General features: G+C 39.9%; 1 protein-coding gene across 4 annotated transcripts in view; it reads left to right on the top strand.

Annotated features, from left to right (window-relative positions):
- The window catches only part of carmil3 (capping protein regulator and myosin 1 linker 3), a 114244-nt gene that overhangs the window by 13492 nt on the left and 79561 nt on the right, over window positions 1–21191 (top strand). For all 4 annotated transcript variants that reach the window (XM_032565975.1, XM_032565977.1, XM_032565979.1 and 1 more), the window contains exons 3-8: window positions 10568–10618; window positions 12581–12640; window positions 12722–12843; window positions 16068–16162; window positions 16529–16599; window positions 18019–18092. In XM_032565975.1, the coding sequence (XP_032421866.1) occupies window positions 10568–10618; window positions 12581–12640; window positions 12722–12843; window positions 16068–16162; window positions 16529–16599; window positions 18019–18092 (473 nt within the window). The remainder of the gene's footprint in view (window positions 1–10567; window positions 10619–12580; window positions 12641–12721; window positions 12844–16067; window positions 16163–16528; window positions 16600–18018; window positions 18093–21191) is intronic.

Raw genomic sequence — 21191 nt, 5'->3', positions numbered from 1 at the left:
CCAATAAAAACACAAGGTAGACTGAGTCATTTGAAATGCAATATCACAAGGTCACAGGGCTTTTGCACATATCTTTTTACCAAGAGAGAAGAATAACTGAGGCAGCTCAAGATTCTCACGTTATCATGAGTAAACCTACTATTATTTTGCAGAAATTCAGCAGAAATTGAAGAACAAAAAAGCAAAAACTATTCTGCTGCTGTGAAAGTAACACATCTTACAGATTGTTAGTTACAAATAAAAAATACAATGCTTTGAAAAAGTAATTTTGTTCTTACAGGTTTCTTCTGTCTTTGCTTCTTTGTTGCATTTTAATTTCCGCGGCCATTGCCTTCCTACCCAATTCTGCCCAATTCTCATTCCCTTCAGTGCTCTGTCTGGAATTTCTCTCATTAAGCTCAATTTCTCTGGTTGAATTTTAACCGGGCCAGTCAGAGTTGGGGGCGATGGATATTGATTTTCTGCAAAGTTTTCAAATTATAGTCTTGAAGTGAAGAAAGCCGTTCATTCGGGTTGGCCACACTTTTTCTATAGGCCGTTGTTTTACAACGGACACAATTTCCGGTAAGCCTAGCGGTGAACTGGTTACATACATCACGACCAAACACTAGCGATTGGGTAAAATTTAAAACTGTAGCACAGTCCACGCCTCCAGGAAGCAATGATTTCTCAACAGCCTGGTAAAACTGCTTTTTACCCACCTACAGTTAAATGTTTCCAAAATTTTGATAAATTTAAATGTCAGCGAAATGTTCTTAAATATCAAACAAATTTTCAAACAATTATATTCATCAAAGAAAAAAGCTACCCAGAACATGTTTGGGTAGCTACAGCTATCCTGCTGTAGCTTTTTTATGTAAAAAAAAAAAAGAAGTAATTGCATCATAAACGCAGTTACTTGCAATTCATCTGATAAAGACTTACCGAATTAACAAACTTATTCATTGTGATTTTAATTGCATTTCTTATTTAATGGAAACACCCCAATTGCGAAATTGTGTTTTATTGACACCAGCAGAATATCAACAAAGTTTTACACACATTTTTAATGAAAACACAACTTATGACACTTGATATATTAACAAGGCACCACATAGAAGCAACATATTATGTACACAAATATATAATCACCACGTCAAAATAGAAATGTACACTTTCGATGTCACTAATATGTTTCACCAGGTTGGAGTCCCTGCAGCAGAGACCCACAGTGGACAATGGTGTCTGTGATACGAAAGGTCAACCGAGGGAGTTTGGCATTTAGCGAGCATTAAAATGACCAACGAGAGACAAAGGAGTCAGCAAAATGTTCATCCCAAACTATATCGTATAACTATTGGATTAAAATGTTCGCCACTGCATAATTTTCTAATATCACGTATCCATAGTGTACATTTACGGCACATTAGATGCCATAACTTTAAATGCTGTAAGAGAAATTGCAGCATTTACGTGATGTAAAAGCTGCAACTGAATTACTCCAACTCGAAAATGGAAAACACAAAATTATTAGAAAATGGGTCAGAAACAACAACAACAAAAAGAACAAAAAGCATCCCCACAGCATGATGCCACCGCCACAACAGGGGATGAGATTTTAAAACAGACCAGCATTGACTCCGGTTATCAACAATGACATAAATTTTCTTTTTTTTTTTCAGAATTGGGTTGTACACGGAAAGCGAGGCTCGGAAATCTGTTGAGCGGTGCTTTAACGATGAGTTTCTCAGACGATCTCTAGGGTGCGCACACGTCTTCTGGGATACTTTGATTTGCTTTGCGCTCTTAGTTTTATTTAATTTCAATTCCTCCAACAAGGTGCAGCACATTATCCAGACATGTTTAATGGCACATGGAAGCGCTGTTTCCACTACAGCTCGCCAAAGCTGTTCAAGACACCTGACCCGACCCGATAGGCAAGAGCGGCTCCTAAAGCTGCCTCAGCGTTTGGTGCTTTTAGCGCCGATAAAGAAAACGGTGAGCAATTGTAGCATACAGCCGCCTGAGGGCTTCCTGATTGTTGCAAGGGGAAAAAAACGCCAAACCTCATCTGAATCTTGATCTTTTTCTTTTTTTTGCCCAGCCGTCTCATGCATATTTGAGGTTTTCATGCTCACAAGAAAAAAAGACAAATAACCCAAAACTCCTGAGTTTTGTTGAACATCTCGTTTAAAAAAAAATCACGAGCGGGAGAACGAGATGTACTCCTGAGGCATTGCTCCGTATCTTTTTGTTTTTTAGTGGTTGGGAAAATGCGTGTTCACGGATCATGCATATAAGATTGATGTTTTGTTTAGCCACATACAGATGCCACATAGCGGATGCGCCCCTCGCCGCTCTACCTCTGCAAGTATTCATGGGCACATCAGAAATATAATGCCAAGTCCAGAAAATGTCTCGTTTTTCCACACGATTCCCGCCGGAGTTCAGTAGCCGTGTCTCATTTGCTTATTGAATGCGTCCCACCAACTTGAGCTCGTCGTGCAGTAAGTCAGATTGGATGTAATTTGTAAAAAGCTAAGTTCACGAGTGAAACTTGGAAAGTTGAAGCTCAACGCTCGTACTCGGGGAAATTGCGTAATTGAAAACCTGCTTCTGAGCAAGCGTTCTCCTCCTGCAAACTTCATTGCTTCACCCCAGTGACACCTGGTGCTGCATCGTCAGCAGGAAGCGCCCGGCTGCCAATATGAATAAGTTGCCTTGTGTGTGAAGTCTAATGTTGTCTGCAACTTTGTCTTCCAGCTGGAAGACGGCCAGTGCCTTTCCCACTTGCTGTGCCCTGAACTCCTTGAACAGTCGTCCCGTTTTGCCGCAAAACTCTGTGTTTCATTGGGATTTTGTGTCTAAAATATAATTGCCTTTTATTGTGGAAGGAAAAATTATGCTTTGTTTTCTAAATATTATAGATTTATATTATAAATCTGAGATCAGGGATGAAGCTCATCTTTGAACAGCAATTTTCAAATCTTCTACTACATACCTCGATCTAAACTATTCCACAGTTGTGGTTGTTTTAACATTGTTGTTCTGCTTTAAGGTGTACCTCTGTTGTAGACTTTTGCAGGTTTTCTTGCCCTATATTTAACTTTACCCATTTTCTAATCAACACCGATGAGCTTTCCTGTCCTTGCTGATAAAAATAAATAATCCCACATTATGATGCTCCCTAACCCAGTGGGGGTGATTTGTTCAGAGCAAAAAGCAAAGTTAATTTTCTGCCACACATAATGTTTTACATGATGGGCAAAAAACAGTTTGTCCAGTTTCTCTGTCTGCTGAAGAAAAAGCGTCATGCTTTTGGCAGTATGTTGCTAAACCAAAAAGGTAAGGTCGCCTAGCAACACTTGCATGGGACCGAATTTGATGAGTGCACCAATATTTGTCCTGAGATCCTCCTACCTGAACGAAGTGTGAACGATATGGACTTAAATATTTATCAAGATAGTTTGTGGTACTGCTGTAAGATCAAAAACTATTACTACCTTTTTTTATTTTTAGGTAACCGTACAACTGTGACCGCATGACGGCAGTCACAGTCTCTCTCACAAGCACGAATACCGCTCGTGAAAAAACACTCCCATTTGTAATACGCAATCACATAAAGAAGTTGAGAAGTGATTTTTATCGCTGAAATGCACACAGAAACTGTGTTTAATTATAATTTAAAAATTTGCTGATATTCCTGGGTACACCTTTATGGAACGAAAGGTTAAAAATCGTGAAAATAGAAGTCCTGACAATGCGGCGAGTTTTAGGGGGTTTAAACTTCATTAATTTGAATATGTTGTGACAACATTGAATCAAAATATTATCAGGAAAAGAAATGTACCACAGTAATTGATAAACGATACGATAAATGCCACCACCTAACCTGAACTGTGGATCTCTTTGGCTCCTCCTGTGTTACCAGGAGCCTTTTGGCTACTATTGTCGTTAATGCTAGAGCTTCTAGTCTGTGTCAGAAATATATTTTCTGTTGCAGAAAGTCTGCGTTTTGTTTCTGTTCTCTATAGAGTTCGAGACCCCACATTTTCTGTGCTGTAACGAACCAGTTCAACGCACTAAAAACTGAAAAAACCCCAAATCATCAGCGCCGCAGTCTTTGTTCGCGATTGCTTTCGGTCTTCCTCATTTTATGCCGTCGTTGAGAAAAACCGCGTCTGACACACCACAAGTCCGCTCTGATAGTAAATAAAGCCTAAAGCGCTCTCTGTGAATTACATAATTCAAGATGGTGAAAGTGAGCCTGCGAGATGACTCAGTTTCCCAGAGACCTCCAGCTGTGTTCTGGGGCTCTGAAGCACAAAGCTCTGATGCAGACATGGCCCGTGCTTTTTGGCTGAGTCCCGCATTCTGGCAGTCTCCTCTCTGAAATATAATACGCTCGTGTGATAGCGAACAACACCATGAATTTCTTTCTACGTCTCTGTCCCTGCGAGATTGCCTCCGAAAAGTCGTTTTTCTCGGCAAGCCTCTAGATTTACCATCTGATGGCGCGTGGTGAGCGCTTGGCGCTGTAATTAGGACTGAAATTTCCTTTGATTATCTTAACACATGTTGGCTAGCCTGCGGCGGAGTGAGTGTGAAGTGTGACTGCTGACCTTCTCTCTTCCCTCGTGGTAGAGGGAGAGGGGAAGAGAGAGAAAGTGTGAATGAGTGTGGGGGTGCACTGTCAGGACTTAAAGGCAAACTCCGACTGTTTCTGCCCCCTCTACATCTTATTCATTTCCCGTCTCTCTTTTCAATCCAGACACTTGTCCTTCTCTCCGTCTCGTCTGTCGGTAGCCATTTAACCCCAGTCATTCTCTGCGTTTATCTTGCACCACGTTTACACGTTGTCAGTCTTCTTTTTTCCATCCTGTCCTCTTTTAATCTTGGTTTTGTCAGTTTACCAAGAGTTTGATTTTTAAAAAACATCTTTGTATGAAAGCTCTGGATTATAGTTCTTTTTTTCTGAAAAAATCCAGAGCATTGTTATATTTTTAAGCTCTACGTTTCTTTTTTTTTTTCTCATTTGGTTTTATCTGTTTGTCATACATCAGAGTCAGGGACATATTCATTTTCCCGATCATGAACAGATTGAAGGACAACATGGTTTTGCTCTTTTTTTTTTTAGCTGACTTAATTTATTGAGTTACTTAGCTACTAGCTTGTGCAGTTTTTCTTTTTTCTTTCTTTCTTTTTTTTTTCAACAATGGCTTATTCTTGTTTCAGCACAAGAACCAGTTAAGACCAAATTATTCACCTTCATGCCTGATTTAAGTCTACAGTATATATTTTCTTCTTTTAACTTTAGCTCATATTGCATGTTTAGTTACAGTATATCACTTGTCCTTAAATTTTAACATTTTTTTAACTACTTTTTAATGTTTTGTCACATGTAAAATGCTACTAAAATGCATCAAAGACTGTGGTTGGAACGTGATAAAATATGAAACAGTCCATGGGGTATGACTAGTTTTTCCAGTCTCATGAATGTGCGACATGTTAGCATGTGTCCGCTTCGATGTGAGCGTGTTGGGGCTTTTCTGTGCGCTCGTTTTTGAGATGCCCTTGTGGACGGGCCAAAAATATCACTGGTGACCGAATCTGGCACAGATCCCCCTGCTTGTTTCCTCAGAGGCTACGTCACGTCGCGGCGCGCGCCCGTGTGCAATCACACACGATCCAGTGCAATGCTTTGATTTCCACCACATCTCGTTTGAAGTGCAAGAGCCTGACAGCTTAAGATTAATATAAGCCCCCGCCCTCTGAACCTCCCTCATGAATTCGTGGGGGGGGGGGTGGGGTGGGCGTGTGTGTTTGTGTGTGTGTGTGTGTGTGCGAAAAGAGAGACAAAGTTGCTCTCTTGTGCGTGCGGCGCAGAGGCACCCCTGAGTGACACACAAGCCTCGTCCCGCTCTCGCGGCGTTGCTGCCGGGTCCGGCTCGCCGGCTGGCTGGTTGGTTCTTTGAACTGGAGCTTCTGACACTCACACATCACAGCAAGGGCACCTCTGTACCTCTCATCTTGTCATCTTTACATTCCAGTCCTTTCTCCTGCCACTTCCTTCATCCGTGGGTTTTTTTTTTTTTTTTTTTCCCAAACTGTCACTTGCTGGCTGCTTGGCTGACCACATCAAAGAAGCTGACCATCTCATCTCCAGCAATTCCAGGGGCATAAGAGCAATATTTGAGCAGCTTTTTAGACATTTTGGATTGAGCTCTACAGGACGAGTGTTGGCAGAAAGAATGCAACAAGTAGGCCAAATAGTCTGATTTCGACTGGCGGGGTTTGTCTTAAGCTCTGGCTGGCAGGGCTAATTAATAATAAATTGCTGGATATTCTTTCTTGTGGCTTAATTTGTGTTTTTGAGACAACTCATTTATCCAAAGATAAGTGGGTGCTCCCAATCCAAGGACATAATCTTTATGCATAATTACAACAATCCTCTTATAAACCCATCTAAAAAGTATACCTTAGGGTGACTCTACCACAGATTTTATTGCGTAACTCACTCATATTTGTAAGTATAAAATATGGATAAGGAGGGAAATTATAATTCCAACCCCCCATAGGCGTAAATCCCGGGGGGGTCGGGATTTACGCCTATGGAAATCAGAATCTGAATCCATACAGACTTCCAGAGATAACTCACAACTCTAACCCAGCGAAGGCGCCTTCCTTCACCGATTTCATTCCAGGTTCAGCGTGGACTAGTCAATCACGTCCACTTTATCTCTAGCTAGGTTATCTGTAGCCAAACACATCTGAACCACCTTCGATTTCCACCCTCAATGCATGACAAAAGGAAAAGTCTGGAAAAGTCTAGAATTGTCCCCCCCCCAAAAAAATCATTGAAGAAACGTTTGCATCTACATAATATCAATACGAAAAGACAAAATAAACAAACAAAAAAACAAACAAAATAAATCTGCCATTTATCTCAGAAAAAAAAAAAAAACTTTTTAGGTTCTCCCCTACCATTGTTAGAACAATGGTTCAGTGCAAAGGGTGGGAGCAGCAACAGCAGCGCTGAAGGACACAGGCTAATCAGAGCTGATGAAGTGAGGAGCTAGCAGTTAGCTGTAGCTCTGCAGCACAAATAACAATCCTGCATTAAGTAAATACTTAAAGCAAAAGACATGCAACACACTTTATTTACATTCACTGCTCATTAAGAAGAAACACATTAACAATAAAGAGCAGACTGCAGTTCGTTGTTTCATTACTTTTGCTGAATCATGATAAGCTGCCTCATTAGCAAAACTGCTACACTGCTTTCATAGACTTAAGCTTTTTTGTCAAAGGTAGCAAACATCTCATTCATATTTAACTCTTCAACTTTTAGTTAAATTAGAAGAATTTGAAACAGGAGGGAAAGGCTGAGCAAGTGGACCCAGCTCAGAGTGGGAGCCGAGAACAGATAGAAAAAACAGAAAGTTATGGCTTTATTTCTCACTGTCTTAAACGTAGAGCCTTGAAAACCACAAAATAAAATCTAAATATTTTTCTATATAAACCCTGGTGCTTTAAATGTTACGTTTAAGTTATGATATTCCCCCAGATATTTATTTCTATCTACTTGTTTGTTCTCAGTCACCCACGACATGACAAAACAAAAACAAGGCTTAAAAATAAAGCAACTGAATAAGTTATAATTTAAACAGCCCATAACTTGTATTGGGAGCCATTTCAATAAATCAATGTTTATGAGGAATTTTATTAAGAGCAATTACTCATTAAAACTTTTTTATTTAGAGCCTAAAGGTGTTGCAGAGATTAGATCAGTCAGACTGAACAAAACTTGTATAGAAGCAACATTTTAATTTTAGTTTTACTTCTCAACAGTTTGTTTACTGACAAAAACACGTTTGATGTGCATTGCTAGTCATTTTTGGTCTTGCAGCTTGAATGTGGTTTAAAAACGTTTTAAACCATATCTTGCATTACATTTCACTGTAACTTCGCTGACCCCCACCAAAATTGCTCTTAAGAAATTTTCCTGGGATTTACCCTCCCCCCCCAAAAAGGACTCAGAGATGTACTGAGAAATAAGTTGATTTTCAGCTTATTCAGGCTGTTTAAAATTCAAAAATCCAATCAGTGAACACTCACTAGAGCTACCAGTACACAGCAACAATCTTTAGTGTAGAAGCTGTCATAGTTCAGTGCCTCAGTGATCAGGTGAGGTCACCTTGTGAGCATTCAGATTAGTTGATCCTTTTTTTAAGCTATTCCTCAGCTGGATGGATGGTGGAAGATCATAGAAGTCTCTCATAGACGTCTCATGGATGAATAGTAATTTTTCATCATTATTTAGAAATATTTTACTTGAACCATTCTTTTTCTTGCTGAAAAGTTACTTGTAAGTTATTTTTTGTCTTATTTCAAGTTTGCAAATATATTCGCACTCTGAGAATTTCAGAGTATCAGTTTTTTTCTGAACCTCTTCCACATCAGTCATGCAGCAGAGCCACCGCTTTACCATCTGTGCCTCAGACGCAGCGTCACCTCAGGCAACCTTCTATTCACCTTTTATTATAAGTTTTCTTCGTATAAGTTTTATCATTTATTTATTTATTTAACACAAAAAAACACCCACCAGCTGTTTGACAAGTGTCAGATTGACATTCTGTAGCCTAAGGTGCCCTGCTTATTGTAGGGGGGCGCACATTGATGCAACCTGGGCTTTTAACGCCAAGTCTGTGGCCCAAGTCGTTCTTTGTTCAGTACATTTCAGGATTCCAAGATGGAGAACAATTACATTTACTGCTTTCTTTTACTCAAATGTTGCTTTCTATCAAATAAATGTTGTTACTATGGGGCTAATGATAGTGTATCATTGCCTGCACCATACTTAACGCGACAGGAACATAAAGAGTTCATTGTCTGATTGACGTGCGCTGCTGTGTTAGAGGTTCCTGGAAGGTTAGCTGAACTATGGTATGCGTAGGAGGTCAATTGTCTTTGCTGCTCGCTGTCTCCATTACGCTAAGCTAACAGCTTAAGATTTCTTAAACTTAAGTGAAAATAATTTTGCTGCGTTCGCCCGTAATGGGGCCTAAACTGACAATGAACGATACTTCACTGTCTGCTTAGGCAATGACAGAGAGGGACAGTCTTCAGAACAAGCTCGCTTCTGAGGTTCCAGCTGGCCCTTTGGCGAGCTTGCATTATTGATGTCTTTGTTTACACGAGGAGACCCTTTGTCAGGTTGCGGGGCCTTTTGAAGGTTTTTATTAGTCACTTTATAATTAGTTGTTTATGTCTCGGCTCGGCTCCGTCTGGAAGGGCGCCGCTCGTCTCTGGATTTACAGCCGCTTTTAGACTTGTCCTCAAGCTTCTTGTTTGACTTCAGATCTTCAGAGAAGATGCATTCGTTTTCTGGTTTTGTTCCCGTTTTGTTGGGAGGTATTATTCCATCTCCCTTTTGTTTCGTCTCAGAACTCCGTTGGAGTCTGTTATGCGTGTCTGTATATTTAAGACACTGGGTGTTGATGTGTAACGCTGTCTCTGCCGGGAGACGATGTGGTATCGTTAAGAGGAATCCGAAGAGTCCATTATCAGGGGGGAAAAAAGAATCGAGTGTCTCTGCGTTTCTATCTGCCCTTCCCCTCTTCTTTCTTTTTGTCTCTGTACGTTTCATTTTCTTTCTTCCTCTCTCCGCCTCTCTGCAGGGCGCCATTAGCCATTCAGCACAGAAAGGCCTTGAGGAATTGAAAGCGACAGAGCAGAAAAGGAATAGAAAAAACTGAATTGCGAAGGGAGCGGAGGGTGGAAAGGGCTGAGGGCACAAGGGGATGGAGTGAGGTGTCGGGGGTTCTGGGCACAAACTCGACAGAGAGGACTTACAGCGTGGCACACGGAGATGGGAGGAATTAGGGACGGGCCAAGAAAATGAAAAACAAACAAAAAAAAATCCAATGGACTGACATGAAACAAGAAAGAGAATTAGAACTGAGATAGAAAGAGAACTAAGCGCTAGACTGGAAAAGATACAGAGGAAGTGTGACTAATAGACAGAGAGGGTTAGAGTGGAGAAGAGATGCACAGTGCATACATGGGGTATGCTAATTGTGGATTTCTGAATTATAAATGAGATTAATAGGATGGGCAGAATATTAATATATTCTCGTTTTGCTTCTCCTGTTTTACCCCAGACACTTTAAAATGGTAATGCCCCTTTTTTTTGCCAACAAAAAGCATATTTTGTTTTTTCGTCTGTCTTCCATCTCCCTCCTGTTTCACTTATGATTTCCTCTCTCTCTCGCACAATGAGGCACATGTTGAATAATTGCTACTTAGTTCCATCAACACAACTTACTGAAATAAATTAGTCTGTCACATGACTCGCAGGCTCATCATTATATTTCTTTCACATTCTTCCAAACCCCGTCGCCATTAGCAGGCTAATGTTTAGAGTGCTCCGTTCGACTTGCGAAGACATTTGGATGAACTGCGGAGACGATTCGCGCTCTTTTTGTGCGACGTTTTGTGCCGTGCCATCTTTTTGTTTGCTGTGATTTGCATCTTGCATTTGCCGGCTCAGTGACAGAAACAAAAATAAATGTGTTCTCCCCCTCAGGTCCTGGCAACATGGAGACTGTATCTCTTCGCTGTCAAAGTGCCCACCAAGGTAAATGTTTCTCGCTCTCAGTGGAATGTAATGCCTTTTGCTTGCCAGACATGAGCTCACGCTAATGCAGAGGCAAAGCAGAATCCTCAGCAGAGAAGGGAGAAGTAATATTTACAACTCCGATGATGGTATGTAATGATACTGACCGTAAAAGCGATATGTGGCCATTGGTATAAGGCATTTTAAGGGTATCTTAAATATTGAAAGCAAAAAAAAAAAGCTGTAGAATTCTTGAGGCAAATCAAACTTTTATTTCCCAATAAAACGGGTATGTGAGCCAGAAACAGGCATAAAGAGAATCTTTGTTCCTCTTCCTGGTCCTTGTCCTTGCTTTTGATGTAAATTGTTAATCCAGATAGTTTACATTTTTTCCCTCAGTATGAAGTCTAAAACTGAAACTAGACATTAGTAAAGCTCCCTATTCTGTGCAGTATCTCAGCTGATCCTAAAGGTTGTTTGTGCAATCTATTGCAGCAACTTCTTCAATTTCAGGGTCATAGTGCACCAATAATCACTGGCACCGATGAGACCTGGACTCTCCACAGCTTCTCTATTTACTTTTTGAGACCTTAATTTGTTTCTGCTCACTGCTCTACTCTTCATTGGGGATCCATGAAGTCTTTGCCACTGTCTTAAACCCAGCTATTATGTGCTGATCAGTTCCTGGGTCATCTTTGCTCTGCCTGAATCTTGATTCATGTACGATGTGACGAACCCAGACATTTACCATTTTTGTGCTGAAAACCTGCTGCAATAATTAGTGCCTTTGTGTTGTCCATCAGTCCAGGGCTCTTTCGCTATTGGTGCGACTTTTCAACATTGGTTACCTCCCTTACCCTGTTGGTGCCATGTAGAGGCCTGTCTTTTGATGGTGTCGTCTGGTCCTGTTCTTATTCTTGGGACTTCTGCTGCCTGTTACATTCACTTAACAGTTCATCTTTGGGTGCCATCTTCCTGATGTACTCCTGGTTCTTTGCTGTTATGCCCTGAATATTGACTTTGACACTCATTAGTCCTCAAATTAGTCCTTCATCTGCTTGGCATACAATCTCAGGATGCCAGAGTTTGGATAGAACCTTCCGCGTCTTCACATCAGTGGCTTTTATCTCCTTTTTTCAGTGGGTTAATGGATGACTGATAAAGCATATGGGTTGATGCATTGGACTCTTTTCCTGTATTTCAGCCGGCCTTTCAGGACCTATCTTACTCACCTTATCACTTGTAAGTTGTGGACTCATCATGGTTGCCATTTTCCTGTGGAATCTGTTGGCCATGAGCAGCAATAAGTTATTGTTTCTAAGGTTAGACACATCAAGATAGTTATTACTGAAGGCTATGGGCCCAAAAGGTTAAATGGCAACCCTCTAAAAAGACCCTTGAGGATGCTGACTGCAGCCCAAACAACCACAAATGAAGAACTTTAAGAACAAATGATCTTGGAAGGTCATGTCTCTTGCCATAAACCCAACTTCCCCTTTTTCATTTGATCTGAATCTAATTGTTTTCTTGGCTTTAATTTGAATGGAAGCCAATGTGAAATGACTTTATACATTACAGAACTGTATTTGATTTGCACTTGTTTGACTTTTAAAGAGCCTCACTATGACATTTGCTGTAAATTGGCCCTATTTTGAACAGAAATACATTCTTGATTTAATTTGTGTTAAAATAAAAGTTGATGTAAAAAGTTATGCACAAAAATAATGAGATGTAAATTTAATCATAGATATTTAAGGTGTGAGACTAGACTTAGCCGAAATTGTTGTGGGTCAATTTGCATTCATTGTTTTCTGGATTCAGCAGGCAGTGACCTCTTGTTTTAACCCCATCTGAATATTTTTTTAAACTCCAGGGTCTAATTAATGTTGTAGCAGATTGTTTTTCTTTCTTTTTTAAATGTGCGTACGTTATGCACATCACTTAAAACCAAAGTGATCGTTTGTTCCCGTTTTCTTTTTTCAGGTAGAAGTCACTTTCAACTTTTTGGAAATCAGAGCAATGAACACCTATCCAGACTACCAGGTCAGAAGCTCACCTGTGTGTGAACCATCCAATAAGTGTAACTTGTCACAGGAGAAAAACTGATCTCGTGTTTATATGCAGGTGGTCATCGATACAGACAAGACCACCTACTCGCTACGCCTTCAGACCCAGGACCAGCTGGATCACATGGTCAACCACATCAACTACGCCCTCTCCCGCGTCTTCAACAACTCCATTTATGCGTAAGTCTTGAAGGAGAAGAAATAAATGTTTTTGTGTTTGTTTTTTTTTTTTTTCTAAGACGAACAACCCTCGTCTTTGTGCCGGCGAGTCGGCATCGTCATATTGTTTTCTTCTTTAGTCGTCAGATTTGTTTTTATCGGCGCTGTAATTTGCATCAGCTTTATTTCTGCCTCGGTACATGTTAGGACTCGGCAGCAGTTGCTGTTTTTGAAGCAGTTCATGTGTGGAAGATAAAGCAGCCGTAAAACCCACGGGCAGTGACTTAGCAGCAAACCTTCACTCTACATGCAAGAAGCCATTCTTGAACTGGCCTCTTGTCCTGTGTATTTTAGGATTCTCAGTCTCTGAAGTTCCTCGACGTTTTTCAAACTCAACCGATCTGACTTTGTCCTGCTTGTTGGCCATCCAGTTCTGCTCACTTAAACGGCTGTTTTTCATCCGGCTCCTGGCAGATGCTCGCTTCCAGTGAGCACATTTAAAGACACTAAAGAGCGGAGAGAACAGAGGGAGAGATGATGATGTGGGTTTGATTGCACAGCCGTGTAACTGATTGGTTCTGCTGCGCCGAAGTGAAAAACGCAGATGGTGTAAAAATAACTCGCGCCCGATGATGATTGTGGTGATAAGGTAAGGATTAAGGTCGCTAATGTGGTCAGGTGTGTGCGGTTTGTTGACAAACAGGATTTGTGCAGCGCGGTGTGTGCTGAATTCAACAGCATGACGTAATTCTTTCATAAAAAAGGAAGCAGATGCAACCAAACATTGTGTGCGTCCAGTAAAAGGATTCTTACTTATTATTTTTTTTAAATTTTTCGCATTTGGTGACGTTATGATCGCAAGCTATAAAGTGTGTTGTTGACATTTTCCACAAAGTAGTGCATGATTGTGGGAAGAAAGGGGAAATGGATGGCACAAAGTCTATTCTCAGCAGCCAGAAAAAAAAATCTATTTAAGGAAGATTTAAATTTGTCAGTTAAAATCTGAGAACAAGAAAAAAAATAAATAAAAATCTCCGTCTGCATCAACTGCTTGCTGTGGCAGGCAAAATTTGTACCATTCTCGATTTGACCTTTCAAGTAAGGTAAAGTCATTTTATTTATGTGGCACATTTTCAGCAACAAGGCAGTTCCGGTTGATTTACATGAATTAGAAGGAAATACAAGCACAACAACAAACCAAAAGAAAGACAAAAAGATTAGTGAGGTATAAAACTAAATATTGGTTCTCCAATTGATTCTATTATTAAGTTAAAGTTAAATATTGGTTCTCCATGTTCTAAAAAAAATATATGTATATATTATTCAAGGAGTCCTAAATGGCACCTTACACATGGTGTTGATGAAGCAAATTCAGTATATCATACTGGTACAATCTACGTTCAGACCTGAATCCATTCTGGGAATTCTTAGAAAGACGTGGCAGTTGATGGCCTCAGGCGTTCTCCATCCAAACTAACAGAGCTTTCGCTATTTTCCACAGAAGAATGAGCAAAAACTTCACTTACTTACATGTTCGAAGCTAGAAGAGAGGTACCCCAAACACCTCCTGCTGCAACTGCAGAAAAAGGCGATTTTAAAGTATTGACTGAAGGGGCTTTAGAACAAACACACACCACACTTTTCAGATTGTAATTTGTTAAAAAAAAAGAAAAAGAAAACCCTTGTATCCTGTTGCTTCATAACTTGGCTCTACATTTTGTTGGTCTGCCACACACAATCTCAATACGATATTTTGAAGATTGAGCAATATGAAAAGGTTTTAGGCATGTATTGCCTTTGCAAGGCACTGGATGTTAATTTTCTCCAGAACCCGACCTAGTGTCATTTGTGCAAAAATAAAAGTCATGTTCTCTCCAGTACAGTATGGTGTGTTTGATGTATTTAGTTGGTTTAAAACCCCAGTTCTCATAGATCTCTGCATACTGAGTGTCAGTTTTCAGAAAAGAAACAACAGTATCAGACGTATTTGCTGTTAGGTTGCCAACCAGCATCTCCGGAATCAAATTCTCCTTTCTGCTTTTTATTTATTCATGACCAGCGCACAATGTCATAATCAGCTTTGACTTTGTAGAAGCTTTTGATGCATCTCAGCTCGGACTTAAGTATCTATAATGAACAAAAATGAGCCTGTTGCAAATGAGCCTCTTCCTCGGTGCAAACAGGGCTCTGTAGTAACCTTAAAAAATATTACAGAATTTAGCCGTGTAGGTTTGTGTAGTTTTGTTAAAATGCTCTCTTTGTGCGCTTGTGGAACTCTGCCAGAAAGGAGAAATGCATCATTGTTATTATTGCTAGCAGAAGCCTGCCCAGCAATAAACGGGTGGGCTGCGCCGAAGCTTGAAAGCCGTCTTGTGCCAGGCCTTTGAGTGCCGCTTTGAAAAGGAAAAAAAAGGGGAGTCATTTGCAGAGCGGTCTGCTCACTTTGTCCGACCTGCAACTAAATCCACAAGTCTTTAATTCGCAGCTCCTGCTGGGAGCGATCTGTGTCAGCTTAGATGTGCCTGAAGCACTGAGGGTGTTTTAGATGGCGCTTTACGAGCCGTTGGATTGATTACCGCTTAACCTGGTTTCAGTGGTTTGTTAATTTGCAATAATGTTTAGTTTTTGTTGTTGGCTTTTTAACTGTTTAACTATTATCACCTTTGAACCGTCAGCCCGGTTTTTAACTGTTTGACAGGATGTGGCAAGGGGATACCTAGTTGGGTCTTTACTGTGAAATACAGCCGAAAACCTGTGGGAAAATAGTTTGTAGATTGAATTACTTGTCAATGGCTAAATTAAATATAATGTCACTAAAAGGCAGATTGAATTTGGGTGAAACAGCTGAAACACTGGCAAAAACAAAGTGAAGATATTTGTAGAGGAGAAAAAAATCATTTTTCTGGCACAATAAGTAGTTAGATGGATCTAAAGCCAGTGAAACGTTTCGACATTCCCAGCTATTCATTTCCAGACATACATTTTTATTTCTGTTCTTTCTTAGAAATCTAAACCTCATCTCTTCCTTTGTTGCAATTACCACATTTCTTCACGCCAACACATGGCTGCAGGACAGTAACTAAGAGAAACAAACATCTACTCAACATCTGCTTGTTTTTTGTTTTGTTTTGTTTTTTTCCGCTGCAGGTATTAAACATTAAGTTGCAGCTTAGCTCGACATGACCTGCCTGTAGATTTGTGTGCGGCTGAACGATTTTTATTCTGTTTTCTTTTTTCCCTTTCAGTCCTCCGATTTGCCGAGCGGAGGGAGATGTGCCTGATGGCAGCCATAAGTTTTCACCCAACTCCGAATCGTCGTTAGAGGCTCCTAAAACCTGTGGTTAGTTCTGCACGCACATGCCCACGTAACTGGAGATCAACAATGTCTGCAATTGAGAGTCCATTTCCCCGCTCTGACAGTTACACCATAACAAAAAAAACTTTTTAGGACTTCTCCATAAGTGGGTGAGAAGCCCAAATTCTTCTTCTTTCTTTTGCTTGTAATCTTCTTAATCTACACGAAGAGCTCTTTGAAGATCTTCTTGTCGTCTTTCAACTCACCGCACCGCAGCCTAATTTCAGCCTCACACATTCTGACGTTAACTTTAATGCACCTTATCTCTTTTAAGCTTCAGATTCCTATCCAGCTTTTTTTTGTATTGCACCTCGTCTGTTTGTGATTTGTGGACGCATCTCGTCATTCCAGGCGGTTTTTCTGAGACGTACGCTGCCCTTTGTGACTACAACGGGATCGGCTGCAAAGAAGAAGTCCAGTGGGTGAGATGGCCATGTTGATGCTAATTCGATTCCTTTTTGATACGATCAATATTGATGGAATAGATCCACCTCAATGAGTTTGGATATCATCAAAATGTAGACGAATTTACGTTATTGGCTAATCGGTAAAATATTGAAACTCGTATAGGTTTGTTATATTTGAAGTGATGCATTTGATTTTTTTGTTTCTCATAAACTTTAAATATTATGTTTATTTGTGTTGGTCAGTTAAACCTTTCCATACACAAGTCATAAAAAGAAAAAGAGCACAAAATCTTGAAAAACATAAAAAAAGAGACATAACTAGTACAGAAACAGACCTGTAGTATTTAAGTTCCTGTGAATGGCAAGAACACAAAGTGTAAGTAAATAAATTTATTTTCTAGTATTGTGTAATATCTTTCACTTTTTAAACACGCAGCGTCATCAAAATCAAAACAACGCAATCTTTCCCGTATATTTTCCTCCTAGGAATTTCAGCTGAGTCTGAAGTCAAACTCGTGAAAAAAGAAACAAATAATCAAATCTCATTGTATTTGTTGTAAAAAAAAAAAAAAAAAAGTAGACAAAAATGTATTTAAATAATTTGCTAATTTAAAAAGTAAAAAACAGTTTCAACTTTTCACAACTATTATTCCACACCTGAATCCCTCTTATTGAATTACCATTGTATTTAATATTAACTACACAATGCCAAGGATTTCTAATGCAGATATGATATGACTACATTTTGTTCAACACAACATCCTCTGCAAGGAGAATAAACAACTAAGGGTCACTACTAAAGAAACTGGGTGTTCAGAGTGCTGCACCCATGAATATTAATAGAAAGTTGAGTGAAAGGAAAACATTATAGAAACTGGCGCAGAAGGAACAGGATTAACCGCGTCTGATTTAAGCCTGTCAAAGAATTTTTAGGAGATTTTTCTTCTTACTTTCAATAAACGGAACAAAATAGAAAAAAGGCTGATCTGCTGCTTAGCAGTCCAAACTTCTCCCTCTCCTTTGGGTGAAAGTACATTTTGTATTTCATTTGGAAATAAATACTCCAGAGTCTGGGGGGGGAGAATGAAAAGGAACAAAATCAATGCTGCTTGAGGTCCAGTCCAAGATTTTGAGAACTTCCTGCTTCTCTTGACTGACAACCTTTGCTGAGATGCAGATTTTGTTTTTGTTTTTTTTTTCGCAAGGACTTGGCACCTGCCCACACCGCCAAATGTAACGACTGATTTAAAGACCATGGTAAAATTGTGTTTGATAGGATAGAAAACTGCTCTAGGCACTCAAAATAAAAATGAAAAACTAGAGAGTACACTGCAGAGGAGCTGAGGGAATAATAATAATGAATGCATATGTCTCAATTACCCTGTTTTCAAAACTTTTGTCTTTTTACTTTTGTTTGCTTCTCTGTCGTTTCAGGACGTTGACACGATCTATCACTCTCAGGACAACCGGGAGTTCAACCTGCTGGACTTCAGCCATCTCGACAGCAGGTGACACACTTCTCCAAACTTTGAAAAACCTCCAGACTCGTTAAGGCTCGCCGGCGTCTGCTGCTTTCAAAGAGCGTCGTTGGGTCGAGCCAAAGTTTTCGACTGCGGCGCCACACCGCTCCGACTCCATCGAGTTTGACACGATGCACCGAAACCAGGCCAAAGGCATGAATAAATGAAGGTTGTTTACAACTCCACCAAGGGCCATTTAGTAACTGGAGGAAAATAGCAAACACACATTTGATACTTGTCAGTTCTGCTGCAGTCGATATCTGGCTGATGTCTGCGAGTTGCACACATCTGCCTGGTTTTTCCTTATTTTTCTTTTCTTTCCTCTCTGATTCACACATACAGCCACGTCTTTGTCAGTAGAGAGACACAGCTGAATGAGTCTGTGTAAAAGTGATTAATCATCAAGGTCATGGATGGTGTGAGATTTGCTAATATTTCTTAACTGCTTCAGAATGTCTCATTTAAAGTTTAAAAAGCCTTTCATCAGTGCGATGCATTACGCGCATGATCTGAATTAAGAAAACATCCAATGTTTTGAGCAGTAATTGCTTACCAAATTAAATGAGACTTGGAACTAAGTTGTGTCGAAGTGGCTGAGTTCGGCTGTTAACTCCACTTAACTTTGAACTGAGAAATTTGCATTTGGAATTTTGTAGATGGCCTGGGTTTTGCAGAAACTGTTCATGAACACAGTTTTCACATGTTGTAATCTGAAGAGTGTGGCATGCAAGCCAAATTTCACTGCAGTTACTGCTCCAGGAACTCCTGCGTTGCCTTAACAAGGTTTGCACATCATTTAACCTCCTCAAGGCGTCTCATTGGCTACGTTCACACGGCAGATGTTGACGCTCGACTCTGTTTCTTTTGCTGACACCTGTTTGTTTGTTTTTTTTGCTACTAATTAAATGCAGCCACACATAATCAGACTTGTGGGTGAACGATTTATGACTCCAAAGTGACCCGCATGCACAGAAAAAGAACGTAAACGTGATAATGGATTGATTTTTGAAGCAATTGTCGAGCAGTGGGAGCCGACAGTATTGTCAGAAGACCATAAGATGAAGGAAGCTAAGAAAATAAAGAAGGTACAACTGGTAGTAATGACCTTTTGCGGAGCTTTGGCTGCAACTTCTTTGGAGAGGTCTGTAGGGATGCGACTTTATCCGACAGAAGTCGGTCGAATGAAACGCGTCACGACCGTTCTGACTTCAACTGCTTGGAAACGATCTGAAACAAATCCGATTTAGTGCCACATTTGGAAGTGGTACAATTCAGAATTTTTTTTTTTTATGAATTATGTTGAATGTGGCAGCAGTACCGTGTACCTGCTTGGTTTGGTTGTGATTCTACTCCTGCCTTGGTCTTTAAAAACAAACCCTGCTCCTGTTCGTCCCGTCAGGAAGGTTCATTTGGCCTGAGATCCGTCCAGTCGTGTCTTCAGCAGACACTCCCTCTGATTTTGCAAATAGAGAGAACTCGTCTTTTTTTGTGTGTTTTGTTTTGGGTCTTTTTGTTTGAAAGCCAGCCATTTGCACCTACTATTCATTTTAATTACTCCTGCATCACTATTTTGTTGTTTTCCATTTCATACTCATGAACATACCATGTCATGCCTATGCACTAAATTCCATATCACCATATTTCTGTGTTGTTGGATATTCTGATGAGGTCAGGTGATCAAAAAAATCTCACAGATAATTTATTTTTATATTACGTTTGAAAGATATACCACGATATCATAAAGTAAGTTTATAACAAGCAATCTACTTATAATCTACATATTAAAAAGTGAACCTCTGAAACCCAAAATTGATCAATTTTTTCTTGCAGTGTTCTCAAACTAGATTCTAAAAGCCAAGATAATAATTGTAGTAGCATACAAGTTGGTACTCTGCATGACTTGCCATTTCTGTTTCTTTTTGTTTTTTTGACCTCTTGATATTTAGCTAAAAGGTCAACCACATAGACTCGAACACCAGTTCTATATGCCTGGAAGTAAGCACTCTTCAATATATTATTAATGTTTTACTTCCAGCAGCAGTGTAACCTTTTTGGTTCATACCAAGATCAAAGCTGCTGTTTGTCCACATTATTGGATAGATATAAATAAGCTTCCTTGAAACATAGTTTAATTTCACCCCAAATGTCTGCAAAGATTTTAAAGTATTTACCAAAAATGTTCCCAAATAATCCTCCCATTACAGGCTTATCGTGTGGTTTAAAAAGTATGATAATTAAAGATAATAACACCAATGTTCTGGCTGTGACTCAGTAATTTTGGCAGAAATGGTTGAGGGTAAGGATCACGGCATGCCATTTAAAACCGAACTTGAGTTTTCTCGAGCGCCATCGAACAAAGTGGTTCACGTTTTTCTAAAGTCGGGTCACAAACCAAACCGTGACAGGAAACTGGATGTCAAATGTAGCTGAGATTTCCGCTATTGTTTTGTATGAAATCTGTTGGTACGCGCCTGAAAACACTCAAATATATTTCATGTGTCCATCTGTTATCTAAACCCTCTCATCCTGGCAGGGGTCGCAAAACTTTTGTTTTGTGAAACTTCTCCTTTTTTATTTTTCTTTATTGTTTTTTATTGCGCGTCATGGCATTTGGAGCAGAAGCATTTCCCAGATGATGCATGGCATCTCATCAGCTGTCACTTCACATGACAGTGGAGTATTTTTAATCTGTTTTTAAGATCCTGTCTGGGTAAAATATTCAGTGTCAGTCTTTAGTTCAGTCCTTGGCTCCCTTTCCGTCTTGTGCTCTCTTTTGCGTTTTTTGTAGATGTTTGGTAATCTTGGAACACAGAAGGTGGATGATATGCTTGTCAGAGGCAGAATCAAGGAGCTGCAATGTGCCATGTGCTTACTTTGCTCCTTTGTTTTTTTTTTAATCTCTTGTTTCTTAACTCAGGTTTTTGGGTTAGAGTGTGTATTTTCAAGAATTTTCTTGTTCCTAAAATGATTTGACGAATGATTTTGACTGCTTTTCTCATCCTTATCTTCCATCCATCCATCCATTTTCTGTTCACCCTCGTCACTAATGGGGTCGGGAGGGTTGCCTGTGTCTATCTCCAGCTACGT

This window comes from Xiphophorus hellerii, chromosome 6 (genome assembly GCF_003331165.1).
Source record: "Xiphophorus hellerii strain 12219 chromosome 6, Xiphophorus_hellerii-4.1, whole genome shotgun sequence".
In the NCBI taxonomy this organism is placed as follows: domain Eukaryota; kingdom Metazoa; phylum Chordata; class Actinopteri; order Cyprinodontiformes; family Poeciliidae; genus Xiphophorus; species Xiphophorus hellerii.
Note: the sequence above shows the minus strand (reverse complement) of the source record. Positions and strands in the feature narration are given on the sequence as shown.